Raw genomic sequence first — 27,937 nt, 5'->3', positions numbered from 1 at the left:
AACCCTCTGTTGTGATTCTGGTCAGAGCAGTCAGTGGTGGTAGCCGGGCACCATCTAGCTGTACTGGACTCAGTCCGGTGGAGGCCTTAGTTGACAGATATTTTTGGGGGACACAATTCAATCCATGACAGCAACTAACAATAACAACAACAATAAAATAAAAATTCACTTTATCGTGTTCAGCCACATGTCAAGGGCTTAACAGACTCACGTGGCTAATGGTCAGCATATTTGACAGCACAGCTATAGAACATTTTCATCATTGCAGGAGGACAATGCCATCCAACAAATGGCCACATTATGTAGCTGAAGGACAGAAATAACCACAAAGTAACCAGCAGGATCCTGCTAAGCCTGAGTCAGATCATGTCACTCCTCTGCTCAAAACTCCCCCAATGGTTTCCACCTCCTGGGAGTAGAAGCCGAAGTCCATGGCTCACAAGGCCCTGCACGGCCTGGCCTGTACTCCCTTGACCTCCTCTGCTTACTCTCCTCCAGCCACACTGGCCTCTTTCCTGTTCCTGGAAATGGCTGGGCACAGCCTCACTTCAGGACCTTTGCACTTACTCTTCTCTCTCCCTTGGATGTTCTTCCACCAGATAGCCTCCTGGCTCTTTCCCTTCTTACCCAGCTTTGCTCAAACATCAGCTTCTCAAGAGACTGACCTTGGCCTCTCTGTTTGAAGTTGCACTCGCCTTCCTCCAGACTTCCCCCCTCCCACCTCTGCCTTTTTTTTCTCCATGCACTTATCACCATCTGAAATATTATATTGTTCTTATTTGTTGAATGTCTGTGTCCTCTAGCAAGATGTAAGTTCCGTAAAGACAGGGAATTTTGTGCATCTTAGTCAAGGCTATGTCTCTAGAACGGTGCTTGGCTCACAGTAGTTGCTCAGTAAATGTTTATGAGTGACTGAGGGAGTGAATCAATGAATGGACATATAGGTGGGTGGCCTGCACAGAAAAGTAGGGCAGTGATGAGTCCCTGGTATGGGAGGTTTTTGAGCATTGATGGTGATGTCAGATAGCAGCCTCAACTAGATCCCGTGGACTGTGAGCTCCTGGTTTTACTAAGACCCTGTCATGGATTGAATTGTGTCCCCCAGAAATATCTGTCAACTTGGCTAGGTCATGATTCCCAGTATTGTATGATTGTGTACCATTTTGTAATCTGAGGTGATTTCCCTATGTGTTGTAAATCCTATCACTATGATGTTATAAGACTGATCTAGCGGCTGTTATATGGATGAAATCTACAAGATTAGATAGTTTTCTTAAGCCAATCTCTTTGAGATATAAAACAGAGAAGCAAGCAGAGAGACATGAGAACCTCATACCACCAAGAAAGCAGTGCCAGGAGCACAGCATGTCCTTTGGATCTGAGGTTCCTGTGCAGAGAAGCTTCCAGACCAAGGGAAGATTGATGACAGAGACCTTCCTCCAGAGCTGACAGAGAAAGCCTTCCCCTGGAGCTGATGCCCTGAATTTGGACTTGTAGCCTACTAGACTGTGAGAGAATAAATTTCTCTTTGTTAAAGCCATCTGTTTGTGGTATTTCTGTTATAGCAGCACTAGATGACTAAGATAGACCCTTTAGTAGTTGTAAACACATTGTTTGAGCTTGCCTCCTTATAACTTCCAAAACAGAAACAATGTCGAACTATAGACTATGAGTGGAAAGAAGTCCAAATAGTCTTGAAATTGATGTCTACCATGCCTTTTTGGTAATATCAAATTGTGAGTGTGCCCGGCATTTTATCATTTTGCAAGAAAAAACAGCAAAGCACCTTTCTAACAGGGCTAGTTTGTGTAAAGCAGAAGTACCCAAAATAGGATGAATGTAACAGGCGGTCAAATCTGTCAATATTTTTTTACCAGCTTTTATTTCTTTTTTGGAGCCCTGGTGGCACAGTGGCTAAAGCGCTTGGCTGCTAACCAGAAGGTTAACAGTTCAAATCTACCAGCTGTTCCTCAGAAACCTTATGAGGCAGTTCTACTCTGTCCTATAGGGTCACTATGAGTTGACAGCAACAGGTTTTTCAGTTTTTATGTAAGCTTTTTTTTTTTCTATTGTGACAATATTTATCATCCATACAGCAAGGAATAATATTAGAATAATACTTAAATTCCTTAAATCTTGTTCTCATTGTTTGGTGCTTTGTTGGTGCACTGAGCACATGATTGGGTCTGCCTGGTGGGTGAGCCAGCATTGCCTGTATCCCCAGCCCCAAGTTCATTCATTCATTCATTCAGCAGGTACTTATTGGGCACCCACGATGTGCGAGGCTCTGTGCTAGACCCTGGGGATTCAGTGGTAAATGAGAGTCTAGTGGGGGAAGCAGAGGGTCAAATACAGCATGCAAGTAAACAGGAAGGAAGGAAGAAGGAATAAGGACAGGTGAGTGGTATCTCCTTCAGGTCTTTGTTCAAGTGTCTCCTGCTCGGGGCTTCTCTAACCACTCTGTAGAAATGACACTTCCCTTGCCAAGCACTTGATAACTCCCTTTCCTGCCTTTTTTTTTTTTTTGTCTACGGCATCTATCACTATTTGACTTAGTATATATTTTAATTTACTTATTTGTATATCCCATGAGGGCAGAAATTCTGAGTTATTTTATCTTTATTTTTTTTTAAGACTGCTCTTTTCTCTGCCCCTAGAGCAGAGCTTGGCTGATAGTGGATGTTTAATAAATATTCAGGAGCCCCAGTGATGCAGTGGTTAAGTGCTCAGCTGCTAACTGAAAGGTTGGCGGTTTGAACCCACCAGCCACTCCGTAGTAGAAAGATGTGGCAATCTGCTTCCGTAAAGATTTACAGCCTTGGGGTCTTAAAAGCCTGTGAGCAGCCATCTAAGATACTCTACTGGTCTCACCCCTTCAGGAGCAAGGGAGAATGAAGAGAACAGGATACAAGGAAAAGATTAGTCTGAAGGACTAATAAACCACAACTAACATGGCCTCCACCAGACTGAGTCCAGTATGACTAGATGGTGCCCGGCTACCACCACTGACTGCTCTGACAGGGATCATAACAGAGGGTCCTGAACAGAGCAGGAGAAAAATGTAGAACAAAATTCTAACTCACAAAAAAAGACCAGACTTACTGGCCTGACAGAGACTGGAGAAACCCCGAGAGTATGGCCCCCCGGGCACCCTTTTAGCTCAGTAATGAAGTCACTCCCGACATTCACCGTTCAGCCAAAGATTAGACAGCCCCATAAAACAAAACGAGACTAATGGGGCACAACAGCCCAGGGACAAGGACTAGAAGGTAGGTGATAGGGAACTGGTGATAGGGAACCCAAGGTCGAGAAGGGAGAATGTTGACATGTGGGGTTTTTAACCAATGTCATAAAACAATATATGTACTGTTTAATGAGAAGCTATTTGTTCTGTAAACCTTCATCTAAAGTACATTTAAAAAAAAAAAGATTTACAGCCTTGGAAACCCCATGGGGCAGAATTGACTTGATGGCAATGGGTCAATAAATATTAGTTGAATATAGAATGAATGAACAACTGAGAGAATGAATGAATGAAAGGACAAACGAGCAGGTATGGGAGGCATAAAGAAGGAGGAAATGATATATCCACCTTAGGTCGTTTCAGAATTCAGGATCTAGGATGAAGGAAGTAAGTGGAAGCTTGTCAAGGCAGGGAATGAATTACATCCTCTCCTGAGTTCCAGTGTCTAGCCTGGAACTGGGCCCAGATCGCGGCTCAACATGGAAGCTAATTTCCACAGCAGCTGGGAGGAGGCCTGGAGCAGATGACCCCGAAGGTCCCTTCTTACCCAGAGTTTCCTTAATTCTGTGAGTGGGAAGAGAAACCCTGAAGTGAACTCAGCACCAAATACGGTTGGGCTCAGCTCTTGGCAAGCACGCTAAGGGAGACTGGTGGATGTTTTATGCCATTTAGATCACAATTGGCAGGTATCCATGTCCTGGGACTATTCATGGTGTTGGTGGGATTAGGTTCCTGTGGAAAGAGCTGCCAAGAGTGCTAGGACCTAAGGATGCATTCTGGATGTGCCTGCCTCTGCCCATTTATTCATTCACTCATTCATTCTTCAGATATTTATGGAGAGCCTCCTCTGAGCAAGAAGGCTCTGAGTGAAGCCTCAGGGAGGCTTTGTCCCTCTCCTGGAAGACTACAGATACTAGAAACCAGCAGTAATGCCAGCCTCCTGCTCCCCCACATCTCCTGTCATTACCCTATCGTCATCCCACCTACTTAATAAGCTCCTAGTTGCTGAAATCTGGTCCTAATGGCCAACAGGTTCTAGGCATCCCTAGAGGGAGGTGCCCCAATATCTGAACTATGCTCACCCTGTGCACGTGGTCAACAAGAAGCCCACTCACTGAGTGCAGGACTGAGTGGCCCTGTTGACGGTGACACTCGCAGCACCCTTGGCTGAGCCAAGTCAGGAGAACATCTGGCAATAACCACAATAAGGTGTTCTCATTCTCCCTTAGGAGCCCTGGTGGCACAGTGGTGAAAAGCTCTGCTGCTAACCAAAAGGTCAGCAGTTCGAATCCACCAACTGCTCCTTGGAAACCCTATGGGCCAGTTCTACTCTGTCCTGTAGGGTTGCAATGAGTCAGAAATGACTCAACAGCAATGAGCTTGGGTTTTTTTGGTTTTCTCCTTTAAGGATGAGAAAACCGAGGGCCAGAGAGGTGAAGTGACCTGCCTTTCTAAGAAGTGGTAGAATCATGAGCCTGCCTTGACATCACAGTCTTGGTCAAGTCACCAGGTCTTTGGGCCCCAGTTTCCTTGTTGAAAAGCCAGTGTGGTGTTACCTTCTCGGCTTACCTCTGCAGGTTGGCGTGAGAAATGTGTGATGTCATAGTTTGAAAAATGTGTGGTCCTGTGTGAAAATGGGAGAAGGTGTATTACAGTTATAAAAAATAATGTGGCCTGAATTCAAAGGTACATTTATATTTTTTATTTGAAGATGGGAAACTTTCCCAGGAATGTCTACTTTTTCCTCTTCTGTGATGGTTATTTAGAAAATAATAGTTTTCCACCAGTGACTGTTGTCGTGAAATGTGGATAGAACATGTTCTTCCTGTGGGGTATATGGAAGCATAATCAGATAATTACTTACTTTAGTTTGTGTGGAGTCCCTGGGTGGTATAAACATTTAATGCACTTGACTGTTAACCAAAAGGTTGGAGGATCAAGTCCACCAGAGGTGCCTCGGAAGAAAGGCCTGGTGATCTGCTTCCTAAAAAACCAGCCATTGAAACCCCTATGGAGCACAATTCTCCTTCAACACACGTGGGGTCACCATGAGTCAGGGTCAACGTGACGGCAACTGGTACTAGTGGTTAGTTAGCATTTAGGAAGCATTTTCAAATCCATGACCCCATTGAACAGATTCGTGGTGAAGACACCGAGTTTTGTCATCCAACAAACCTGTGACAGATTCCTAGTTCCAACACTTGCTAGCTGTGGGAGCGGGCAAAGCACTTAACCGCACTGAGGCTCAGTTTCTTTATTTATGAAATAAGGATAATAAAAGTAACTATTCAAAGAGTAAAGGAGCCCTAGTGGTGCAGTGGTTAAAGCACCCAGCTGCTAACCAAAAGGTTGGTGGTTCAAATATACCAGCCACTCCACAGGAGAAAGATGTGGCAGTCTGCTTCCATAAAGATTTACAGCCTTAGAAACCCCATAGGGCAGTTCTACTCTGTCCTGTAGGGTTGCTATGAGTTGGAATTGACTTGACAGCAAAGGTTTTTTTTTTATTCAAAGAGTTAAGTAGTTCAGAGTATTAAATATGGGGATGCATGTAAAGTACTTAGAATAGCCCCGTACATAGTAAGTGCTCCAGAAATCCTAACCAATCAGTTGCCGTCAAGTCAATTCAGACTCATGGTGACCCCATGTGTGTTAGAGTAGAACTACACTCCATAGGGTTTTCAGTGGCTGATTTTTTGGAAGCAGATCACCGGGCCTTTCTTCCGAGGTGACTCAGGGTAAACTCAAACTTCCAACCTCTCAGTTAGCTGCCAAGTCCACCCAGGAACTCCCCCTAAATCCTAGCAACTATTGATTATGTTGTTTGTAACTCTGTCTTCACAATCACAGTGATGAAGTCGATGGTATTATATCCACCATTTCTGAGATGAGAAAAATGCAACTCAGTGAAGGCCATTGTCTTCCTGGGGTGGCCTGGCTAGTGTGTGACTGGCCAGTGTTCCAAGCCAGCCCAGACTGCAGCTCTAGCCCTCTGTCCTTGGCCTCACAGTTGCTGAATATTCACTACTCCATACTCAAAGACCTTTGTTCCTTGTTAATAACAGTTCTTTGTTGCTGCTGAGATGGAGGAAGTGGCACCGGGGCCTTCAGGGCAAGGCCAGTGGCTTTCTCAGAGCGGCCTTCAAGGCAAGGCCAGTGGCTTTCTCAGGGCGGCCCCCACTCCCACCTCCTATGTTTCCTTTTAGGAATTTGCTGCTACTAATGAGACTGTCATATCCTCAGGGTGTATTGGGCCAGGAAGAAAAGGTTGAGTAGTGAGTTTCTGGCAGGCTGGCACATGGGGATGGGCAGGGCCCCTTTGCATGTCTGTGTGTCATCTGCAGTGGGACAGCTGGTCCATGTGTCTGAGCATGCCCATCAGAGAGACAGTGGTTTCAATAAATCTGCACCATCTGACTGTAGCTCCCCAGGTGGCCGTGGCTGGCCCCTCCTCCCCAGCCCTCCCTCCATCCCTGCTCACTTGTCCTCCTCATCCTGGTAGCTCATAAGGGCATTCACCGAGCTCACTGCCTGCCGGGCACTGTGCTCAGCACTTCTACGGAGATGATAGCCTGTAATGCTCACAAAAGGAGCCCTGGTGGCACAATGCTTAAGTGGTCGGCTGCTAACTAAGAGGTTGGTGGTTCAAACCCATCAGCCGCTCCGAGGGAGAAAAGCCCTGGTGATCTGCTCCCATAAAGATTGTTGTTGTTGTTAGGTGCCATCGAGTCAGTTCCAACTCATAGCGACCCTGTGTACGACAGAATGAAACACTGCCCGGTCCTGCGCCACCCTTATAGTCTTTGCTGTATTTGAGCCCATTGTTGTAGCCACTGTGTCAATCCATCTCACTGAGGATCTTCCTCTTTTTCGTTGACCCTCTACTCTACCAAGCATGATGTCCTTCTCTGGGGACTGGTCCCTCCTGATAACATGTCCAAAGTATGCCATCCTTGCTGGCTGTACTCCTTCCAAGACAGATTTGTTTGTTCTTCTGGCAGTCCATTGTATATTCAGTATTCTTTGCTAACACCGTAATTCAAAGGCATCAATTCTTCTGCAGCCTAGGAATCCCTGTGGGACAGTTCTACTCTGTCCTGTAGGGTCGCTATGAGTCAGAATTGACTCCACGGCATACAGTAATAGTCACCAACAGGACTGAGGGATTAGTCCTGTCCTTATCTTGCAGCTCCAGAATGATCTGCCTTTTAAAACGTTATCAGATCAGACAAGCCTTGGCTCAGAGCCTCAGTGGCTTCCTATCTCTGAGGTTAAATTGAAGGGCTTACCATAGCCCATGGAGTTCGTCCTTTTCTGGTTCTAGCCGCCTCTCTGACTTCAGCTTTTCTGTTCTCCCTGTTCCATTTACCTACTACTGCTTAGCCAGCTATGCCATACGCAGCGGGTTAGGCCTGATTCTGTGCATCAGGAACTCCGCAGGCCAGGAGGCGAGGTCTCATTCCACTCCACGTGATGTCTGCTGTAACCGAGCATCCATGGCTTCGTCACACCTGTGTGTCTGGCTTGGAGGGTGTGGATGCTTGGGGGCTGGTCAGAGCACCTCCACTGGGGTCATAAGTCTGGGGCTTTTGTTCTTGCTGTGCGCTGGGCTCCTTGGTTCTCCTGCATATAGACTTAGGGTTTCTTCCTTCTTAGAAGGCAGCCCAGAGCTCCCAAGAGCGCCAAAGTGGAAACTTCCGGACGCTCCTAAGGTTTAGGTCTGGAACTGGCAGAGTGTCACTTCCATTGCATCCTTGATTAAAGGAAGTCACAGCTCCAGCCCAGATTCAAAGGGTGAGGGCCACACACGGGGATGAACCTCGACTGGTGTGAGGAACTGAGGAACAATTCACTCTTCCTCAAACACACCACACATTCCTGCCAAGGGCCTTTGAACTTCCTGTTTCCCCTTTGCCTGGGATGCTGTTCCCCAAATATCCACAGGGTTGCTCCCTCCCTTCAGCCAGCCTCAGCTTAAATGTCACCTTAATAGAGAGGCCATACCTGACCTCACCTAATCAAAAACTCCATGTCACTTCTGGCCCCGTACCCTGCTCTGGTTTTCTTCATTGCACGTCTTACCTCCTGGCATAGTATGTGTTGTCTGCTTCTTGTCTGACTCCCTGTTCCCCATACCTCAGAATACAAGTGCCATTAAGTAGGGCATTTGTTTTGTTCACTGCAGTCTCCCTAGCTCCAGAGCTGACACATAGTAGATGTACTCGTTGAATGAATGGATATTAGTGATGAGGAAACTAAAGCATAGAGAGGTTAAGTAACTTTCTCAAAGGCTCACAGCAAATAATTGACAGGGCTGGGATTCAAACCCAAGCAATTTAGCATCTAATACTACTTTTTAAAAAAGTAATAGGTACTGTTTGGTCTCATTTAGGTGATTTTTTGATGGAGCACAGTACTTACTGGTGATATTCATTATTTTTTTGAGCCAATTTGTTATTTAGCTACAAGGTCACCTCAGGGATTAGTTTTTGGTTCCAAGTTTGAAGAGTATCTCAGGGCAATAGTCTCAGGGAGTCCTCCAGTCTTAGTCAGTCCAGTAGGTCTGTCAAAACCCATATTCTTTTTGCTACACCAGGCAGCAGCTGGAGTTAAGCTCCGCTGTGTATTGTGCAGCATGCTTAAGGAGGGCGGGCTTTCTTTCAAGGTGAGGAAAGCTACCTGCTGTATGGATTTTATGCCTGATCAGATTTTATTTGTGGGAAGATCACTCTGAGTTGCGGTTGAGTGGACACAGGGAGAGATCCTCTTCAAACCTTGAACATGTATTCGTGGAACCTGAACTGGCTGTGTGATCTGCTTAGACCAAGAGAATGCAGTGAAAATGATACTCTTGACACAGTGCCTGGCACATCGGAAATGCTCGATAAATGATTATTATTGTTGTTGTCACCCTGTATCTGCATAGCACTTTATGCTTTTCAAAGTTTTATCCCATACATCATTATACCCTATACTGTGTGAAGATTATTAGAGCAAATATTAGCCCTTTTGACAAATAAAGAGCAGAGTTTAGATAACTTGTCTAAGGCCACACGTTTAGCCAGTGCCCGCAGCCAGGCACTAGAACTCAGCTATCTTATAACTTAAAGCATCTTTGCAAACACATCTGCAGAAAATGAACCCACTTGCAAGTGATTTCATTGTCCTGAGCACCATCCGGGTAAATAATTAAGATCCAAATGCTTTTGTCTCAGGCTAGTGATGATCTGCAAGGTTATGATCTCAGAGATACAAGTCTCCTATACAAGTTTTGTTTTTTGGCTCCCAAGCTCAGTAGAGTAAGTGATGGTTTTCTTTCTCTTACCCAGAGAGCCTCTCTCTGGATTCCAGCTGCCTCTCTTCTCCACCTGTGAACTTCCTTCAAGAACTGCCAAGCTACCGGTCCATTGCGCGCAAGAGGACTTCTATTCTTAGCCGAGACAAGCAAAGTGGCACTTTGCTGAAGCCGACAGACTGTTACAGGTCCTCCCTGGAGGAAGGAATCACTGAAAACTTCGGTACCCAGTCCATTCGAAAGTATGCGCTGAACATCTCTGAGAAGCGGAGACTAAGGTTTGTTCAGTAACTGCCTGGAAGGCAGATGATGTGTTTTGGGCAGAGGTGCATTTTATGCATGGGATGCAGTTTCTGAAGAGCTCACCTAATTATAACCTTATTACTTAGGGGAATCTAAGCTGCTGTGATAAAGAGACCCAAACATGTAATAGCTGACATAGTAGAAGTTTATTTCTTGCTCACATAAAAGTCCTAGGTCCAGGTCAATGGAGGACTCTGCAGTCATTCAGGGACCCAGGTGCCATGCTTTCCATCTTGTGGCTCTGAACACCACCCTCTAAAGGTATCATTGTTATCTGCACCCAGTGCATCTAGCCAGTAGAGGAGTGGGTGCACCAGTTAGCTACGCTGTATAATAAATAACCCCAAAACTTAGTAGCTTAAAACAGTAGCAATTGCACAAGTCTACAAGTTCACTGAGCAGTTCTGCTTTCAGTTGGGCTCACTATATCTGTGGTCAGCTATGGGTAGGGCAGGTGGCTCTGGTGGTCTAGGCTGGGGGTGAGCTGGCTTTAGGGTGGTCTGGGATGGCATCAGCTGGGGTGGTCATCCCTGCTCCATATGGTCTCATCCTCCAGCACGTTAGCTCGGGCTTGTTCACATGGCTGCAGCCAGGGTTCAAGAGAAGAGCTTCTAAAAGTAAAGGCCTAGGTTTGGAGCGGACACAGCATTACTTCTGCATTCTGTTGGTCCAAGTAGATCACAAGACCAGCCCCTTAGTCACATGGTCATAGGAAATGTCTCCAGGTACTGCCAGAGAAGGGTAGAGTGGATTTTGGTAGGTAGCTGGCCACCTCCTTCGTAACCACAGAATTCAGTATATAATTTGTCTCATTGGTCAGTGTGTAGAAATCAAATCTATGCAATTGATTCCACTTCTCTGACACCGACAAAATTGAAGGAATTCAATTCCAATCCAACTGCACAGGCCGCACTTCTTCCTCTGACCCTAACCACCTGGAGCTAGGCCAGAGTTTACACATTAAAGGGCACAGTCCTCCAGACAGCCAGTTCTGCCCAAGACCTCAGAGACCAGCCACAAGCTTGAGAGTACCCCTGATACCTTCACTTCTGACCTTTTGGTTACAAATTTAGGGCTTCCCTCTACCCCCTCAGGATACCAGCCATAAGCTCAGGGGTACCCAGGCCCCTCACTACTGATCTGCTGGCTCCCCTTACTCCCTTGAGTTTTATAATTCGCTAGAATGACTCATAGAACTCACAGAAAGTGCTGTATTTAGAATTACAGTTTATTACAGCAAAAAGGATACAAATGAAGAGATGCGTAGGACGAGGTCTGGGAGGGTTCCTAACATGGAGCTTCTATGTCCCAAAAAGGAATGTGCTATCCTCACACGCACATCCATGTCTTTCACCAACCAGGAAGCCCCTGGGACTTCTGTGTCCAGCTGATATCACCAGGTGGTTTCTTCTGGCCTGGCCAGCTCCTGCCTGAGTCACCTCATTAGCATAAATCTTCAGGTGTGATCTGGAGCCCTTATAGATAAAAGACACTTCATTTGCTGGGGAAATTCCAACATTTTAGAGATTATCTCTCAGGAACCAAGGACAAATGCAAAATTCTTTGGGTAAATTTAATTGTAAACCCCACAGTCAGATATGATGGAGGTGGGTGTTTCTATTTAACCCTGTAACGGAGGCCACCACAGGCAGTAGCATAATCACAATTGATAATGCTCTGTGCCCTTTAGCGTTGAAAACACGTGATCCTTGGTGATTGTTATTATATTTTAATTTAGGGAGCTTTGTAGTCTCAAAAAATATGTGAGTAAAGTAAGACTTTATTAGTGATTTTCTTTCCCACTCTTTCAGATTCACAAATTCTGAATTATAAAATACTACTGCTCTGTACTAAAATTTGCCACATGCAAGAGAGAGACATTTTCTTTAGTCAAGGGGCTTCCATGCTAGTTGGAAAAATGAAATTAACTATTGGACTAATGAGGGTGGGGCCGTGGTGGCAAAGTGGTTAAGAGCTTGACTGCTAACCAAAAGGTCAGCAGTTCAAATCCACCAGCTGCTCCTTGGAAACCCTTTGGGGTAGTTCTAATCTGCCCTATAGGATCGCAGGGGTGATGTCTGTCTGGTTCACCAATGAATCCTTAGAACTTGGCAAAGAGCAGGCCACGTGACAGTACTAATGGCAAATAGTTATTGACTTACATCTCAGCAGGTGTTATTCCGAGTTCTTTATTTCCTTTAATCCCCGTATGAGTCCTCTGGAGCAGAGTTGCTCAGCCTCAAACTATTAACTATTGACATTTGGGGCCGGATAGTTCTTGGTTGTGGGGGCTGTCCTGTGTGCTGTCGGACGGTCAGCAGCATCCCTGGTCTCCATGCACTAGATGCCAGGAGCATCCCCTTCCCAGTTGTAACAACCAAAAATATCTCCCGACAGTGTGCCAAGTCCCCTGGGGCAGGGGGCAGATAGTCTCCAGTTCAGAACCACTGCTCTAAAACCAAAGCCGTTGCCACCTACTCAGTTCCAACTCCCAGCAACTGTATAGGACAGAGTAGAGAACTGCCCCATAGGGTATCCAAGGCTGTAATCTTTATGGAAGCAGACTGCCACATCTTTCTCCCATGGAGCAGCTGGTGGGTTCAAACCCCCGACCTTTCAGTTAGCAGCTCCAAGGGTAGGTATTTTTCTTACCCCCATTTTACAGATAAGGAGATGGAGGCAAAGAGAGGCTTTTGAATGGAAGAGTTGAGGCCCTCGCTGGAGGCGCTCCCTGTCTAGCAGAGGACAGGCTGGATGGAGGGTGGAGGCATGTGCCAGGTGCTATGGAATGGCTGGCAGAGCCTCTGCTGGGTGGGGGGGTGGGGGGGTTGTGTGCATTTATGCTGTGCCCTAGTCACACCACATGATTTACCTTCCCCAAATTTCTCACCTCCAGGCTTTAACACCTTCTCTTTCTCCTGTTCCTTTTGCTCCCTTCCCAGTACCAACATGGACTTGGGGCCCCTCCTCTGGGTTTCGCCAGTTCCCTGAGTGCGTCCCCTGTTGTAGCACTTTCCCAGAGAGTTGTAGTTGTCTGAACTCAGGATGCCTGTCTCCCCTCTAGACTCGGAGCTGACAGACTTTTTCTGTAAATGGCCAGAGCATAAAATTTGAGGCTTTGTGGGCCATCCAGTGTCTGTGACAACTGCTGAACTCTGCTGCTGCAGCCTGAAAGCAATCCTGAAAACCCATTGCTGTGGAGTCAGTTCCAACTCATGGTGACCCCATGTGCTGCAGAGTAGAACTGCACTCATGGAGTTTTCAGTGACTATGTTCTTTCCCCTGATGTATGGTTGAGAAACTGTGCTGTAGACCATCCCAGTGCCTGGCCCATACACACGTACTCAGTAAGCTTATCAGAGACGGGAGGAGGATCAAGGTGGAGGTCAGAGGGGTTTTAACAGCAATATAAAAGAGGAAGGCGTCCCTGAGTGATGCAAATAGTCAACATGCTCAGCTGCATAACCGAAAGGTTGGAGGTTCAAGTCCACCTAGAGGCCCTCAGAAGAAAGTTGTTTTTTTTTTTAAATTTTTGATTTTTTATTGTACTTTAGATGAAGGTCTACCGAACAAATAGTTTCTCATTAAACAGTTAGTACACATATTGTTTTATGACATTGGTTAAAAACCCCACAACATGTCAACACTCTCCCTTCTCAATCTTGGGTTCCCTATTACCAGCTTTCCTGTCCCCTCCTGCCTTCTAGTCCTTGTCCCTGGGCTGTTGTGCCCCATTAGTCTCATTTTGTTTTATGGGGCTGTCTAATCTTTGGCTGAAGGGTGAACCTCAAGAGTGACTTCATTACTGAGCTAAAAGGGTGTCAGGGGGCCATACTCTCAGGGTTTCTTCAGTCTCTGTCAGGTCAGTAAGTCTGGTCTTTTTTTGTGAGTTAGAATTTTATTCTACATTTTTCTCCTGCTCTGTCCGGAACCCTCTGTTGTGATCCCTGTCAGAGCAGTCAGTGGTGGTAGCTAGGCACCATCTAGTTGTACTGGACTCAGTCTGGTGGACGCCATGGTAGTTGTGGTCCATTAGTCTTTTGAACTAATCTTTCCCTTGTATCTTGTTTTCTTCATTCTCCCTTGCTCCTGGAGAGGTGAGACCAGTGGAGTATCTTAAATGACTGCTCACAGGCTTTTAAGACTCCAGAAGCTACTTACCAAGGTAGAATGTAGAACATTTTCTTTATAAACTGTGTTATGCCAATTGAGCTAGATGTTTCCTGAGACCATGGTCCCCACAGCCCTCTGCCCAGCTGTTCGGTCCCTCAGGAAGTTCGGATGTGTCTGTGGAGCTTCCATGACCTTGCCTTGTACAAGTTGTGCTGGCTTCCCCAGTATTATGTACTCTCTTACCCTTCTGGCGATCTACTTCTGAAAGATCAACCATCGAAAATGCTATGGAGCACAGTTCTACTCTGACACACATGGGGTCCCCATGAGTTGAAATCGACTCGATAGCAACTGGTTTGGTTTTATAAAGGAAGAAGGATGCACAGTTGCTCACCAAGTGAAAAGGGGCAGAAGCAGACTCCAGAGGCAGGTTTAGGCGGTGGTGTGACATTCACTTGATAGGCCTAGGAGAGGGACAGGGAACCTTGAAAGCCAGGCCCGAGCTGAGAGGGAACTTGAATTTCCAACCTAACAAATGTGCTTCTTATTCTGTAAAACTTTATGAGCCATAAAAAATTTTAAATATGTTTAAATGTAATCTATGCTCATAGGAAAGCAATTCAAACAATGCAGGAGCAGTAGACAGTTTGAATCAGGGGACTGTGCTTTCAGTGTGTTAGCACATGTTTATTGAGAACCTACGATGTGCAGGACGCTGTGCTGGAGTCCCTGGAGTGACTTGGAAGAAAGACCTGGCGATCTGCTTCCTAAAAGATCACAGCCATTGAAAACCCTGTGTAATGCAGTTCTACTCTGCAGCACATGAGGTGGCCATGAGTTGGAATGGACTCCATGGCAACTGGTGTGGGGCACTATGCTAGGAATGTAGTGGTGAACAAAATAGATACAGCCTCGGCTGTCATAGGACTTACTATCTGTGCCAGACACGTGGGGGCCATGGAAATGAATACTGCATATTCTTGGCCTTTAAAAAACTTGTGGTGTGATGGGGAAGACAGACATTAATCAAATGATCCCACAGTTGAAGAGGGTAAGTTATGAAACCACCACTCATCTGTCAGTCCATTGTTCTGTCGTGGTTTGCATGTTGCTAAGATGCTGGAAGCTATGCCATTAGTATTTCAGATACCAACAGGGTTACCCATGCTGGATAGGTTTCAGCGGAGCTTCCAGACTAAGATAGATTAGGAAGAAAGGCCTGACAATCTACTTCCAAAAATTAGCCATCGAAAGCCCTATGGATCACAACAGAACATTGCCCAGTATAGTGCTGGAAGAGATGAACCCCCTAGGTTGGAAGGCGCTCAGAAAATGACACAATAGCTGCAACAGTGGACTCAGATATACCAACAGTCGTGAAGGTGCTGCAGGACTGAGCAACATTTCCTTATACTATACATAACAGTTGCCAAATAACAACAAAAAGTTATGCAAAGAAGGGGTGTCATGGGAAACAACAAGCTATGAAAAGAAGGGGTGTCATGGGAGATAGAACAGAGGGAATCAATCTTGCCTGGGGGTGGAGAGGGAGGTCAGGCTTGGTTCCGTGGAATCATGGCTTTCTTGAGCCTGTTCTCTGGCTGGGGTTTTATTTGCTGCTGAGGCTTGACAGTGTTGCTTTTGTCATCACGCTTGTTTTTAATGCAGGGACATTCAGGAGGCCCAAATGAAGTATCTGTCTGAGTGGGACCAGTGGAAACAGTATAGCAGCAAGTCTTGGAAGAGGTTTCTAGAGAAGGCTGGTGAGATGGCGACCCACCTGGAACTGTGGCGGGAAGACATCCGCAGCATAGAAGGTACCACACCCTTTCGCGTAGCACGGAAAGTACCACGAAAGTGCCCTTTCGCGCAGCACAGAAGGTATCCCTCCCTTTCCTGCAGCATAGAAGGTACTGCGCCCTTTCCTCTGTACTGTCTCCTCCGCGGTGTCTCCTGTGTCGGGAAAGCACCTTTTCACCCTCGTCAACCTCTAGCTGATATAGTTAGCATTTCCTTCAGTGATGAAAATGAGCAACAACCACAGTTAGGATCCACAGAACCTGTGTCTTTGTCACCAAGAAAACTCAGATATTTTCCTCACCCTTCCAGGTGTTACAGGTAAGTTAGAATATCATGTGTGCTCTTCACTGCTTTGAAGTTATTAGATCTGCCACCAGAGCTTGTTATTTAATGAGCTCATGAAGGTACTCATATGTTATTTTATCGAAAATTTGTTTTTCCACTTATATTTTCTGCATTTAAAAGCACTACTCTGAGATGGGGTTTGTAGGCATCACCAGACTGCCAAAGGAATCCATAGCACTGAAAATGCTAAAAATCCCTTCCTTCCCCATGATGGTGAGAATTTGGGATGCAGTTTACAAAAATGGGGAGTCCCCACGGGGTGCAAACAGCTAACACGTTAGGCTACTAACCAAAAGGTTGGAGGTTTGAATTCACCCAGAGGCACCTCGGAAGAAAGGCCTGGCAATCTACTTCCGAAAGATCAGCCCCTGGACACCCTACTAACTCAGAACTGAAGCCACTGCCAAAGTCCACCTTTCAGCCAAAGATTAGACAGGCCAATAAAACGAACAATAACACAATGAGGAACATGTTTCTTAGTTCAATCAAGTATAAGAGACCAAAGGGGCAACACTTGCCCAAAAGCAAAGATGAGAAGGCAGGTAGGGACAGGAAAATTGGACGACTGGGCATGGGGAACCTGGGGTGGAGAGGAGGAGAGTGCTGACACATTGCGGGGATTACCACCAATGTCACAAAACAATTTGTATATATATTTTTGAATGAGAAACTAATTTGTGCTGTAAACTTTCACCTAAAGCACAATAAAATAAAATAAAAAAGTTGCTGTTAATTTTGATATAGGTAAGACATGTGCAAAATATTAGAACAATAAATTATAAAAACCTAGGATTCTGCGTTCAGTTTGCTTTAAATGCCCTCCTCCCTGCCTCTCTTTAAAGAGACTGCAATTGGACATCATAACCAGTGCAGTAGGAGAGAAGCATGACCTGGACTTCCACACAGCAAACCCATATTCTTGAAGAAAAAACCTTGACTCTGAATCAAAAGACTGTACTGATTTGTTTCAAGTTAGAGTAAGTGTTTAAGGAATCCATGTATCATTTTGAATGATTTCCCCATTTGAACCTACTTTTGCTAATATTATCTCACTGCAGCTCCATACTCTTCTCTTAAAACGGACAAAAGATGGAATTGCTCGTGACATGCAAATAAAAATACACACCATTAAAAAAGAAGAAGAAAGAAAACTCTGAAAACTCTATGTATGGAGCACTGGGGTGGCCATGAGTCGGAGTCAACTCAACGGCAACTGTTTTTATATATTACACACAAAAATTGGACGTGGTGCCAAGATATCAAATTAGAAAAAAAAATTAAACATTTGGATAATGTAGCAGAACCAGAGACAAAATGCCTCTTAGGATTACATATTTTCTATGATAAAGGAGTCCCCTGGGGCGTGTAAACAGTTAACTGCTTGGCTGCTAATGGAAAGGTTGGAGGTTCGAGTCTACCCACAGGCACTTCACAAGAAAGACCTGGCAATCTAATTCTGAAAAATCAGCCATTGAAAACCCTATAAAGCAGTTCTACTCTGACACACATGGGATCACCATGAGTCAGAATCAACTTGACGGCAACTGGTTATAGGTACTATAAAGGAAAACGAATTTACAGATGGTGTAATTTATATAATAAAACCTGTGAAAGCCAGAACCTGTGTAAGTAGAAATGTGTCAGAGAAGGAAAACTCAAATATTTTCCACTAATAAAACCCGTTGCCATTCCACTAATAGAGCAGTCCCGTCGAGTTCCAGCTCTTACAGGTTTCACTGTATCAGAAAATAGAAAGACAGACTATTAGAATTAATATGTGAATTTAGCAAGGCTGCTAAATATATGGTCTATGTATAAAACCAACTGTATTTTTATAAACTAGCAACAGATAATTAGAAAATGAAAATTTAAAAACAATAACAATTACAATAACATCAAAAACATCAAATACCTAGAAGTTTATGTAATGAAAGACGTGCAAGACCCTGCACAGAAAACTATAAAATATTGTTGAGAAAAATGAGAGTTAAATATACCATATTCATAGATCAAAAGATGCAATATTGTAAAGATAACACTTTTCCTGAAATTGATCTATATAGTCCATGTAATCCCAGTTAGAATCTAGCAGATTTTGTGTATGTTTGAAAATTAGTAACACTGATTTTAAAATTTATATCTGAAATGTTACCGGGTGGAAACCCCAGGTTTTGCTTGTCATGACTCATATGAGCCAATAAACAAGAGAGCGAGGTGGGAGAATGTAAAGGTGCCTTTTATCTCGTTGAGAAAGGAAAGAAGCAATTGGGGCTGCTGCCGCCAAGTCTGCTTCACACGGGCGAGGGAAAAAAGTTACTTTTAAGAGGTTTACAAGTAGGAGGTTCATACAAGTTATGTCGGCAACATTCTTAATAATACCACGCAGGTGCCAGGATTTTCACGGGGCAGACCAAGCAAAGGATCTGCAATTCTGATGCAGACTGGGAGGCGAGCCAAGCAATGGTACTGGAAATGGCAAGGCTGGCTGAGCAAAGGAACTGCAATTCTTATGCAGATTGTGAGGCCAGCCAAGCAATGGAATTGGAAATGGCAAGGCCAGCCAAGCAAGCTACAATGGAATTTTCTGCAGCCTGGGGACCTCTGTATTAAAAATGAAAAGAAAGGGCCAAGAAGGAAGAAAGACAGTACTGGATAGCAAGTCTTATTGTAAATCGACACTACTTAAGATAGTGTGGTATTGGTGCAAGGATAGTCAAATAGACCAATGGAACAGAATCAAGAGTTCAGAAGCAGATTCATACATATACAGTCAATTGACTCACAACAAAGGCTCCGCTGCAGTTCATTGAGAAAAGGGTGGCCTTTTCAATAAATGGTGCTGAGTCAATTAGATATTCAAATGGAAAAAGATTAACAACCTGAGATATGCAGATGACACAACCTTGCTTGCTGAAAGTGAAGAAGACCTAAAGCACTTACTGATGAAGATCAAAGACTACAGTATTCAGTATGAATTGCACTTCAACATAAAGAAAAAAAATGCTCACAGCTGGACTAATAAGCAGCATCACGATAAACAGAGAAAAGATTGAAGTCAAGGATTTCATTTTACTTGGAGCCACAATCAACACCCATGGAAGCAACAGTCAGGAAATCAAATGATGTATTGCAATGGGCAAATCTGCTGCAAAAGACCTCTTGAAGTAGTTAAAAAGCAAAGATGTCACTTTGACGACTAAGGTGTGCCTAACATAAGCCATGGTATTTTCTGTTGCCTAATATATATGTTCTGCTGCTATTCATAAGGTTTTCACTGGCTAATTCTTTTCAGAAGTAGACTGCTGGGTCCTTCTTCCTAGGAATGGGCATTCCAGGATACTTAATTGTGCTCATGAGGAACCTGTACACAGATCAAGAGGCAGTTGTTCGGACAGAACAAGGGGATACTGTGTGGTTTAAAGTCAGGAAAGGTGTGCATCAGGGTTGCATCCTTTCACCATACCTATTCAATCTGTAGGCTGAGCAAATAATCTGAGAAGCTGGACTATATGAAGAAAAAAGGGGCATCAGGATTGGAGGAAGACTCATTAACAACCTGCAATACGCAGATGACACAACCTTGCTTGCTGAAAGTTAAGAGGACTTGAAGCACTTACTGGTTGTCTTAGGCTGGGTTCTCTAGAGAAGCAAAACCAGTAAAGCGTATAAATATATATAGAGAGAGATTTATATCAAGGAAACAGCTCATGCAATTGTAGAGGCTAGAACGTCCCAAGTCCGTGGATCAGGGTAGAGGCCTCTCCCAATTCAGGCAGCCACAGAAGCTGGAGAGCCCAAGATCAGCAGGTCAGAGAGCAGGGCTCCTGCTCACAGGCTGTGAAGGTCGACAAATTCCAAGATCAGCAGGCAAGACAGCAAGGTTTCTCCTGATTCACGTAGCTGCAGGGGCTGGTGAACCCAAGATCGGTGGGTCAGAGAGCAGGACTCCGCTTACAGGCTGTGAAGATCAACAAATCCCAAGTTCAGCAGATAAGCTGACAGCTTAAGTCCCAAGAACCGGAGGTCAGACGAACAGGAGGCAGCTGCAGGATCCAGAGCAAGCAAAAAGCCAGAACATCTGCTTATATTCAGATGCAGACCACACCCCCAGGGAAACTCCCTTTCCACTGATTGGCTACTCATAGCATATTCAATCATGGGAGTGATCACATATAAACACTGAGAATCATGGCCCAGCCAAGTTGGTACACAGTCTTAACCATCACACTGGTGAAGATCAAAGACCACCACCTTCAGTATGGATTACACCTCAACCTAAAAAAAACAAAAATCCTTACAACAGGACCAATAAGCAACATCATGATAAACAGAGAAAAGATTGAAGTTGTCAAGGATTTCATTTTACTTGGATCCACAATCAACACCCATGGAAGCAGCAGTCAGGAAGTCAAAAGACCTGCACTGGGCAAATCTGCTGCAAAAGACCTCTTTAAAGGGTTGAAGAGCGAAGCTGTCACCTTGAAGACTAAGGTGGGCCTGACCCAAGCCATGGTGTTTTCAATTGCGTCATATGCATGCGAAAGCTGGACAATGAATAAGAAGACCAAAGAAGAATTGATGCCTTCGAATTGTGGTGTTGGCGAAGAATATTGAATATACCATGGACTACCAAAAGAATGAACAAATCTGTCTTGGAAGAAGTACAACCAGAATGCTCCTTAGAAGGAAGGATGGCGAGACTACGTTTACATACTTTGGACATGTTGTCAGGAGGGATCGGTCCCTGGAGAAGGACTTATGCTTGGTAAAGTACACGGTCAGCGAAAAAGAGGAAGACCCTCGATGGAATGGATTGACACAGTGGCTGCAGCAATGGGCTCAAGCATAACAGTAACTGTGAGGATGGTGCAGGACCGGGCATTGTTTCATTCCGTTGTGCACAGGGTGGCTATGAGTCAGAACTGACTTAACGGTACCTAACAACAATAGCAATATGGGAAAAGATAAATATTTGTGTTTTGTTTTTAATTTTATTTTGTTATTGTTGTTGAGAATATACACAGCAAAAGATGCACCAATTCAACCAATTCAGTGCCATTAATTGCATGCTTCAGCGTTGTGCAACCATTCTCACCCTCCTTTTCTGAGTTGTTCTCCCTGAAGTTGAAAAGATAAATATTGAGTCATCTCTTGTACCATTCTCAAGTAATTAAGTCCAGATTGATTTTAAATCTTCATGTAAATGGTTAAACCACTAAGAAGTAGAACCTTAAAGTCAGCAGTAGAAAAAATAAAACGCGTTTCTTCAGTCTACCTACTAAGATTCCTCCTACCTACTAAGATTCCTTCAACCTCAGCTCTCTATGGCTGATTGAATCTATGGTGTGTGTCTGCATTTCTTTTTTCCAGGTAAATTTGGCACCGGAATTCAGTCCTATTTCTCCTTCTTGCGGTTCCTGGTGTTGCTGAATTTGGTGATATTTCTGATCATCTTTATGCTGGTTTTGCTGCCAGTCTTGCTCACCAAATACAAGATCACTAACAGCAGCTTCGTGCTCATTCCATTCAAAGACATGGGTGAGTAAGTCCTGTTTGACTGTGGGAGTGTTCTTTTTACTAGAGTGCTTCCTTTTCTAGGAATGTTTAAGTCTTGGATGACTTTGTTAGTCAGGATAGGCTAGGTTATACTGCAGAAACAAGTGATCCCCAAACTCTCAGTACATAGTAACCACAAGATTTATTTCTCACTCATTGTACATGTCCATCACAAGTTGGTGGTGGCTTTGTTCCATGTTGTCTTAACACCAGAGCCCAGACAAATAGAGCAGCCTCTATCTGGACCGTTGACAATCACTGTGGCCAAGGGGAAGCCCCAGTGGTGCCGTGGTTAAAGGGCTTGGCTGCTAACTGAAACGTCTGCAGTTCAAACCCACCAGCCTCTCCAAGGGAGAAAGATGTGGCAGTCTGCTTCCGTAAAGATTTACAGCCTTGGAAACCCTGCAGGGCAGTTCTACTCTGTCCTATAGGGTCGCTATGAGTCAGAATTGACTCAATAGCAGTGGGTTTAGTTTGGTTTTAGTGGCAAGAGAGAAACAGCCATGGTAGACATGCTCCTGAAGGATCTTTCTGGAGATAACACACATCATTTCTGCCACATCTCATTGGCCAAAGCAAGGCACATTCCCCCTCCTTAGTTCAGCAGGGCATTTGGGAGGAACACTGTAAGGCAGGAAAATAGATTATCTGGCAAATGTAATACAATCTACCTCAGTAACTGTTTATTTCAAAGTTTTATCTCTGACGACAGTAATGATGCTCAAGTCTACCATTTATTGAACACCACCATGTCCAGACACCATGCCAGGAGCTGGACCTGTGTTTTCTTATTGAATTCTCAACACAAGTCAAAACTTCTTGGGGTCCCATTTGTTCAAAGTTTCGGCTTTAGTCATTCCACAGACATTTACTGAGTACCCTCTAGGTACCAGGGTCTTTGCTAGGACTAGAAGTGGGTGAGCTGAGTTGGAACCAGGACTTTTGGAGTCCTCAGACATGCTTTCTACAGAAGAAGAGTCCTCTGGAATCACTCTGTGGCCCTCAACATTCCTCCTCACCATGTTTGTTTCTATTTTAATTCTACTACACTTAAAAATAAAATAAGAACAAAGTAACAATGATGAATCTGTGAAGCATCTCATAACATGGATGAAACTGGAGGACATTACACTGAGTGAAGTAAGTCAATCATAAAAGGACAGATATTATATGAGACCTTTATTGTAAATACTCGTGAAAAAGTTTACACATGAAAAGTGACAATCTTTGTTGGTTACCAGGGATGGGAGGGGGGGGGGGGCGGGGTAAGAACAAAGTAGGAACCCTGATTTAGCTCTGAGGCACTGGCACTCTTTCAGCAGTGATTTATTCAATGCCTACTGAATGCCATAGGCTGCATTCTCATATTCTAATATGTTCATTGTATAGATAAATATCGACTGCTGCTAAGTGAATACCCTGGATTCAGTTTCAAGGCCTGGCTCTGCTGGTTGCTTAAGCCTTCTGAGCCTTGGTTTCTTTATTCATAGAGTGGGGGTGATCATCTAAATAATGATATGCCCAAATAGGCTGCTCATGTGAGCTAGCCCAGTCAGCAGCACACTTGGAGCTCCAGTGTGCTGCCCCCAGGTGGCCAGACCTACCACTAAGTATGTGAGCCCAGGAGTCTGCCCACTCCTTCTGTATGGATTCAGCTCAGGTGTCCAGGTAGTTGGCCACCAAGTGTGTGGTGCAGGCTCTCACCTACAGTTATAGACAGGCATGCGTGATTGATGTAGGCACAGGCATCCAGCTGCAGTAGGGGAACACAGGCTAAGCAAGGCATGGGGCCGATGGCCACCCCCAAGTGTCCAGGAGGAAAGCGTGTCCCTGTTCCCTAGAGCACATAGATGGGTGGGTTTTGCAGCCAGACTATGAGGACCCAATGCTGTTTCCTGTAAGAACTAGGGGGCACCTCTTATTCTTGGGCCCCTGTAGCAGGTGGCTAGGTGGTATGGGTGGAGCCACCAGTCCTCAGGCCGCTGATGTGGGTAGGTGAAGACCCTGCTTAATGGGCAGAGCAGTGTCAAATGTCACGAACCTGCCACTTCACAGCTGAAAGAGTTGAAGTTGGACTTCAAGTATATACCCTGTTGTATTGCGGTAATGAGAGCCTAAGCTGTTGAAATGGGCCCACACAAGTCTATGCAGGGGGAAAGGCACTCAATGTCCATGGATCCCTTATGCCTGTGCCTAGGCAAAGGAGCTGTGCCTACCCTGGATTCCTGGCTTAGGGGAGCTGGCAGATTATTTTTTTCCCATTTGTTAATTTGTTCACTCTCCAAGGCCGGGAGAATGGCTCAGGGTGCGTGACGGGTCCCACTTCCGGCCCAGGGGACTTGGCAGTTGCTGAAGCCAGTCCGGGACCCAGTGCAGAGTAGGGAGTAGGGAGCAGGGAGGTAAATGGGAGACAGGTTTTTCCCTAAGGGGTGTATTTTTGATCCGTGCAGTAGGCCAAACACAAGTACTTACCTTTCGCCGATCAAGGGCTGCTTCTCACTGGTTCTTCGTGGCCGAGTAGACTCCCTGGTGCTGGGTCTCTCCCTGTGTGGAAAACGTGCCTCCCAAGCATGGCTGCTTGCCTGCCTCACCGCTCATCCCCGAGCTGCTCAGGCCTGAAGGGCTCAGGCTCTCACCAGGTCAGGTCTGGCAACTCCTCGCTGCTTCCAAACTCTCTCTCCCTCCCTCTGCCACTCAGTCCGGTTCCTCAACTTTGCCTTTGATGTTCAGGGCTCCTAGATTGTCATATATAATTGATTCACTTGTTTTTTCAGGTATTTGTTGTAAGAGGGTCCACCAGAAGCATCTGACTACTCTGCCATCTTGGCCCTGCCTCTGATAATTTAAATAATGCAATGATTCTTTTTTTATTTAAATAATATCTAATTTAATACTTGGCTCATTTAAAAATAATAAATAATTATTTAAATTGTGAGTAACTGAAAATAATAAATAATATAAATTTTTTTTACTCTAAAATTTAAATTGTAAATAATTATTATTTAAACAATACTCATAATTTGAGTATTCAATGAAATAAAATGTCTAAATCACTTAGCACAGTGCCTGGCACATGGAAAGCACTCAATAAATGGTAGCTGTTATTTTTATTTAGTATTATTTCTTTCTAGAAGGTATGAATGCCATGTCCATCTCTGAATCTAGAGCCTGAGCACTCAACCACTAGGCTGTATGAGCTCCACTGCCTGCTTTTCTCCCTTCAGTCTTGAGCAAGGCTTTGGTCTGAGGGAGGCCGCTCTTCTGAAGAAAATGGAGCTGGACTCAAAGCATGATCACCTAGCATCTCTTCTTTCTCATCGTTATTTCCTCTGACTGTATCCCCCCACCACATACACACACACACAGACACACATTTTTAAAAAAAATTTTACCTAGTAAACTTTCTCCCTTAAAGAAAGAATCAGAAGGCCCTCCCTTCCTCTCCTTCCCTTCCTTCTTTTTTTTATTTCCTTCAGCAAATTCTTTTCGAGCACCTAATGTATGCTAGGCCCTGAGCTGGGCACCAGGGATACAGCAGGAACAACACACAGGCATCCAGTGTAGACGGCCATAGCAGAAGACGGTGCTAAGGAAGTGAACCCACAAAGATGTATTTAACGTTGGAATTTGGCCATGGGGGAAGGAGAAGGGTAGGGTGCTATGAGATTGAACACCAGGACACTTTAGTCTGAGGGATCCCCAAAGTCCCTCTGAAGATAGGGACTTTTAAGCAGAGCCCAGGAGGGTGAGGAGAAGGCAGCCGTCTTGAAGAGCAAGGGTACGCACCTTCAAGCGGAGGGGCAGCATCTGAAAACCAAACCAAACCCGTTACCGTCGAGTCAACTCCGACTCATAGCGACCCTATAGGACAAAGTAGAACTGCCCCATAGAGTTTCCAAGGAGCGCCTGGTGGATTCAAACTGCTGACCTTTTGGTTCGCAGCCATAGCACTTAACCGCTACACCACCAGGGTTTCCAAAAAGGCCCAGAGCTGGAAAGTAACAGCCTGTTAGAGAAACTGAAAGTCTGGAGTGTCTGGTTGGCAAACTTTTCCTGTAAAGGGCCACATAGTAAATATTTTAGGCTTTGTGGGGTCTTTGTTGTGACTCTTCAGCTCTGCTATTGTAGCACAGGAGGAGCCCTGGTGGTGCAGTGGTTAAGCACTTGGCTGCTAACTGAAAGGTTGACAATTTGAACCCACCAGCTGCTCCATAGGAGAAAGATGTGACAGTCTGCTTCTACAAAGATTTACAGGGTAGGAAACTCTATGGGGGCAGTTCTACTCTGTCGTATAGGGAAGTTCTACTCTTTCCTATAAGGGCAATGAGTTTTGTTTTGTTTTGGTTTCTTTATTGTAGTGCAAAAGCATAGATAAAACTTAAATGAATGGGTGTGACTATGTTCCAGTAACACTTTATTTACAAAAACAGGTGACTGGCCAGATTTGGTCCACTGTAGTCTATTAACCCCTAGGCTAGAAGAAAAAGGTCCCAGGTGGCACAAGCAGTTTGTCCTCAACTAGTAACCTGAAGTTTGGTGGTTTTGAACCTACCCTGTTGCTCCATGGAAGAAAGGCCTGGCAATCTGCTCCTGTAAAGATTTCAGCCAAGAATATCCTATGGAGCAGTTCTATTCTGTAACACATGGAGTCACCAGGAGTCAAAGCCGACTTGACAGTTGTTTTTTTTTGTGGGGGGCTAAAGGGTAGTGAGAGTGTGAGTGGAGCGGTAGGAGAACTTCCCCAGCCATCTCATTCCATCCTCTTGACTCCTCCCCAGAGAGAATGATTCTTCCCCCCTCTTTGCCTATAACACCATGTTCCTGCAACCATTTGAACACCTTATATAATCCTGTTACTTATCTTTCTCTGTCATTTGTCGGTGAACTTTTCAAGGGCAAGAACTGCTTCTTAGTCATCTTTTTATCCACAACATCTATCTGGTTCAGAATGATTAAGAAAAGTTTGTTGGATGAATAAATGAACACATACATGTTAGGATTATAAAATGGCAGAGCTAGAGTTGGCCTTAGGAGGAACCCGTTCAACTCCCTTATTTTAACACAGGGGAAACTGAGGCCCAGAGAAAGGTGGTAGATTATTTTCCCCAATTTGTCAATCCCTGTAATAGTGACTTTGCAGGGCCTCCCACTATGGGCAGAGAATACTTCTAGCCCCATTAATATTGACCACATGACTTGTTTTGGTAAGTGGAATGTTAAGTTGAAATGTCTTTGTGTGGTTGGCTTGCTCTGTTGCACTCCTGTGATATGCCATGAGAAGCGCATCCCCCCAGGTAGCCACTGACCCTTCAGCCAGGCCCCCAAAATAAAGTCATGTGGGACAGACCTGAGCCCAACTAGAAGCCTGGATTTCAACATGGCTCAGCCTAAGTCAGCTGAATGAACTCAAACTGCAGACCTATGAGTGAGAAAATAAATGTTTGGTGTTTTAACTTACTCAGTCTTTGAGGTTGTTTGTTATGCAGCAATAGCTGACTGATTCAGAGGGGAAGTGAGTTCATTTTTCAGGCATAAAGTTGTATTACTGAAATTGATATCAAAACATTTCTTGGCTGATCTTTAAATATATGTATTCTTTTGAATAAAAATGACATGATTATTTGTACACACATCAACAGAGATATTTTAAAATTGGGTATGCTTAAAATGGGATATATCAATCACATAGCCCAAAACATGTGCAAACATGAACCTCAAAACAGAAAACAAACATACAAGCAGAAAACACATACTGTGTATGGGCCCACATACAAACTATGTATATAAAAAAAAAATCCCCAAATGTTTAGGGAGAATAGTGAAGGGGGAAAATGATACTGTACTCATTGCATTGAAGTTTGGTCCACAAATATCTCCATACACACAAATATACAAATATATATATATACACATATATATATACATGTGTAAATGTATATACGTGTACATGCATATATACACAAATAGTAGTGTAAGTGGACAGATTATAGAGACTATGAAAACATTTCCACTGACTTTGTTTTTGTTTTTTTACAGATATACAATGTACGGTATATCCAATAAGTAGCTCTGGACTCATTTACTTTTACAGTTATATCATAGACTTGCTTTCTGGCACTGTAAGTATTTAACATAATTCTGTACTTGGGCCTTCAATATACTGAAAATTTGTTAATTTAAAGATCATTTCCTTCTTGTCTGCAGTGAGAGTCAAACACAAGTATTGAAGTAAAAGAGACCGGGTTTGCAGTTACCTAAAAGCAAGGATAATATTCAGTCAG

The 27,937-nt window shown here is 44.4% G+C and overlaps 1 protein-coding gene across 1 annotated transcript in view; it reads left to right on the top strand.

Moving 5' to 3' along the window:
- Positions 1-27,937, top strand: part of TMC7 (transmembrane channel like 7) — a 61,484-nt gene that overhangs the window by 10,432 nt on the left and 23,115 nt on the right. The window contains exons 2-5 of the mRNA XM_004373441.2: positions 9,574-9,817; positions 15,624-15,772; positions 21,471-21,638; positions 27,693-27,775. Of these exons, the coding sequence (XP_004373498.2) occupies positions 9,574-9,817; positions 15,624-15,772; positions 21,471-21,638; positions 27,693-27,775 (644 nt within the window). The remainder of the gene's footprint in view (positions 1-9,573; positions 9,818-15,623; positions 15,773-21,470; positions 21,639-27,692; positions 27,776-27,937) is intronic.

Source organism: Trichechus manatus, unplaced genomic scaffold (genome assembly GCF_000243295.1).
Source record: "Trichechus manatus latirostris isolate Lorelei unplaced genomic scaffold, TriManLat1.0 scaffold00024, whole genome shotgun sequence".
Classification (NCBI taxonomy): domain Eukaryota; kingdom Metazoa; phylum Chordata; class Mammalia; order Sirenia; family Trichechidae; genus Trichechus; species Trichechus manatus.
This window is presented reverse-complemented; position numbering and strand designations above follow the sequence as displayed.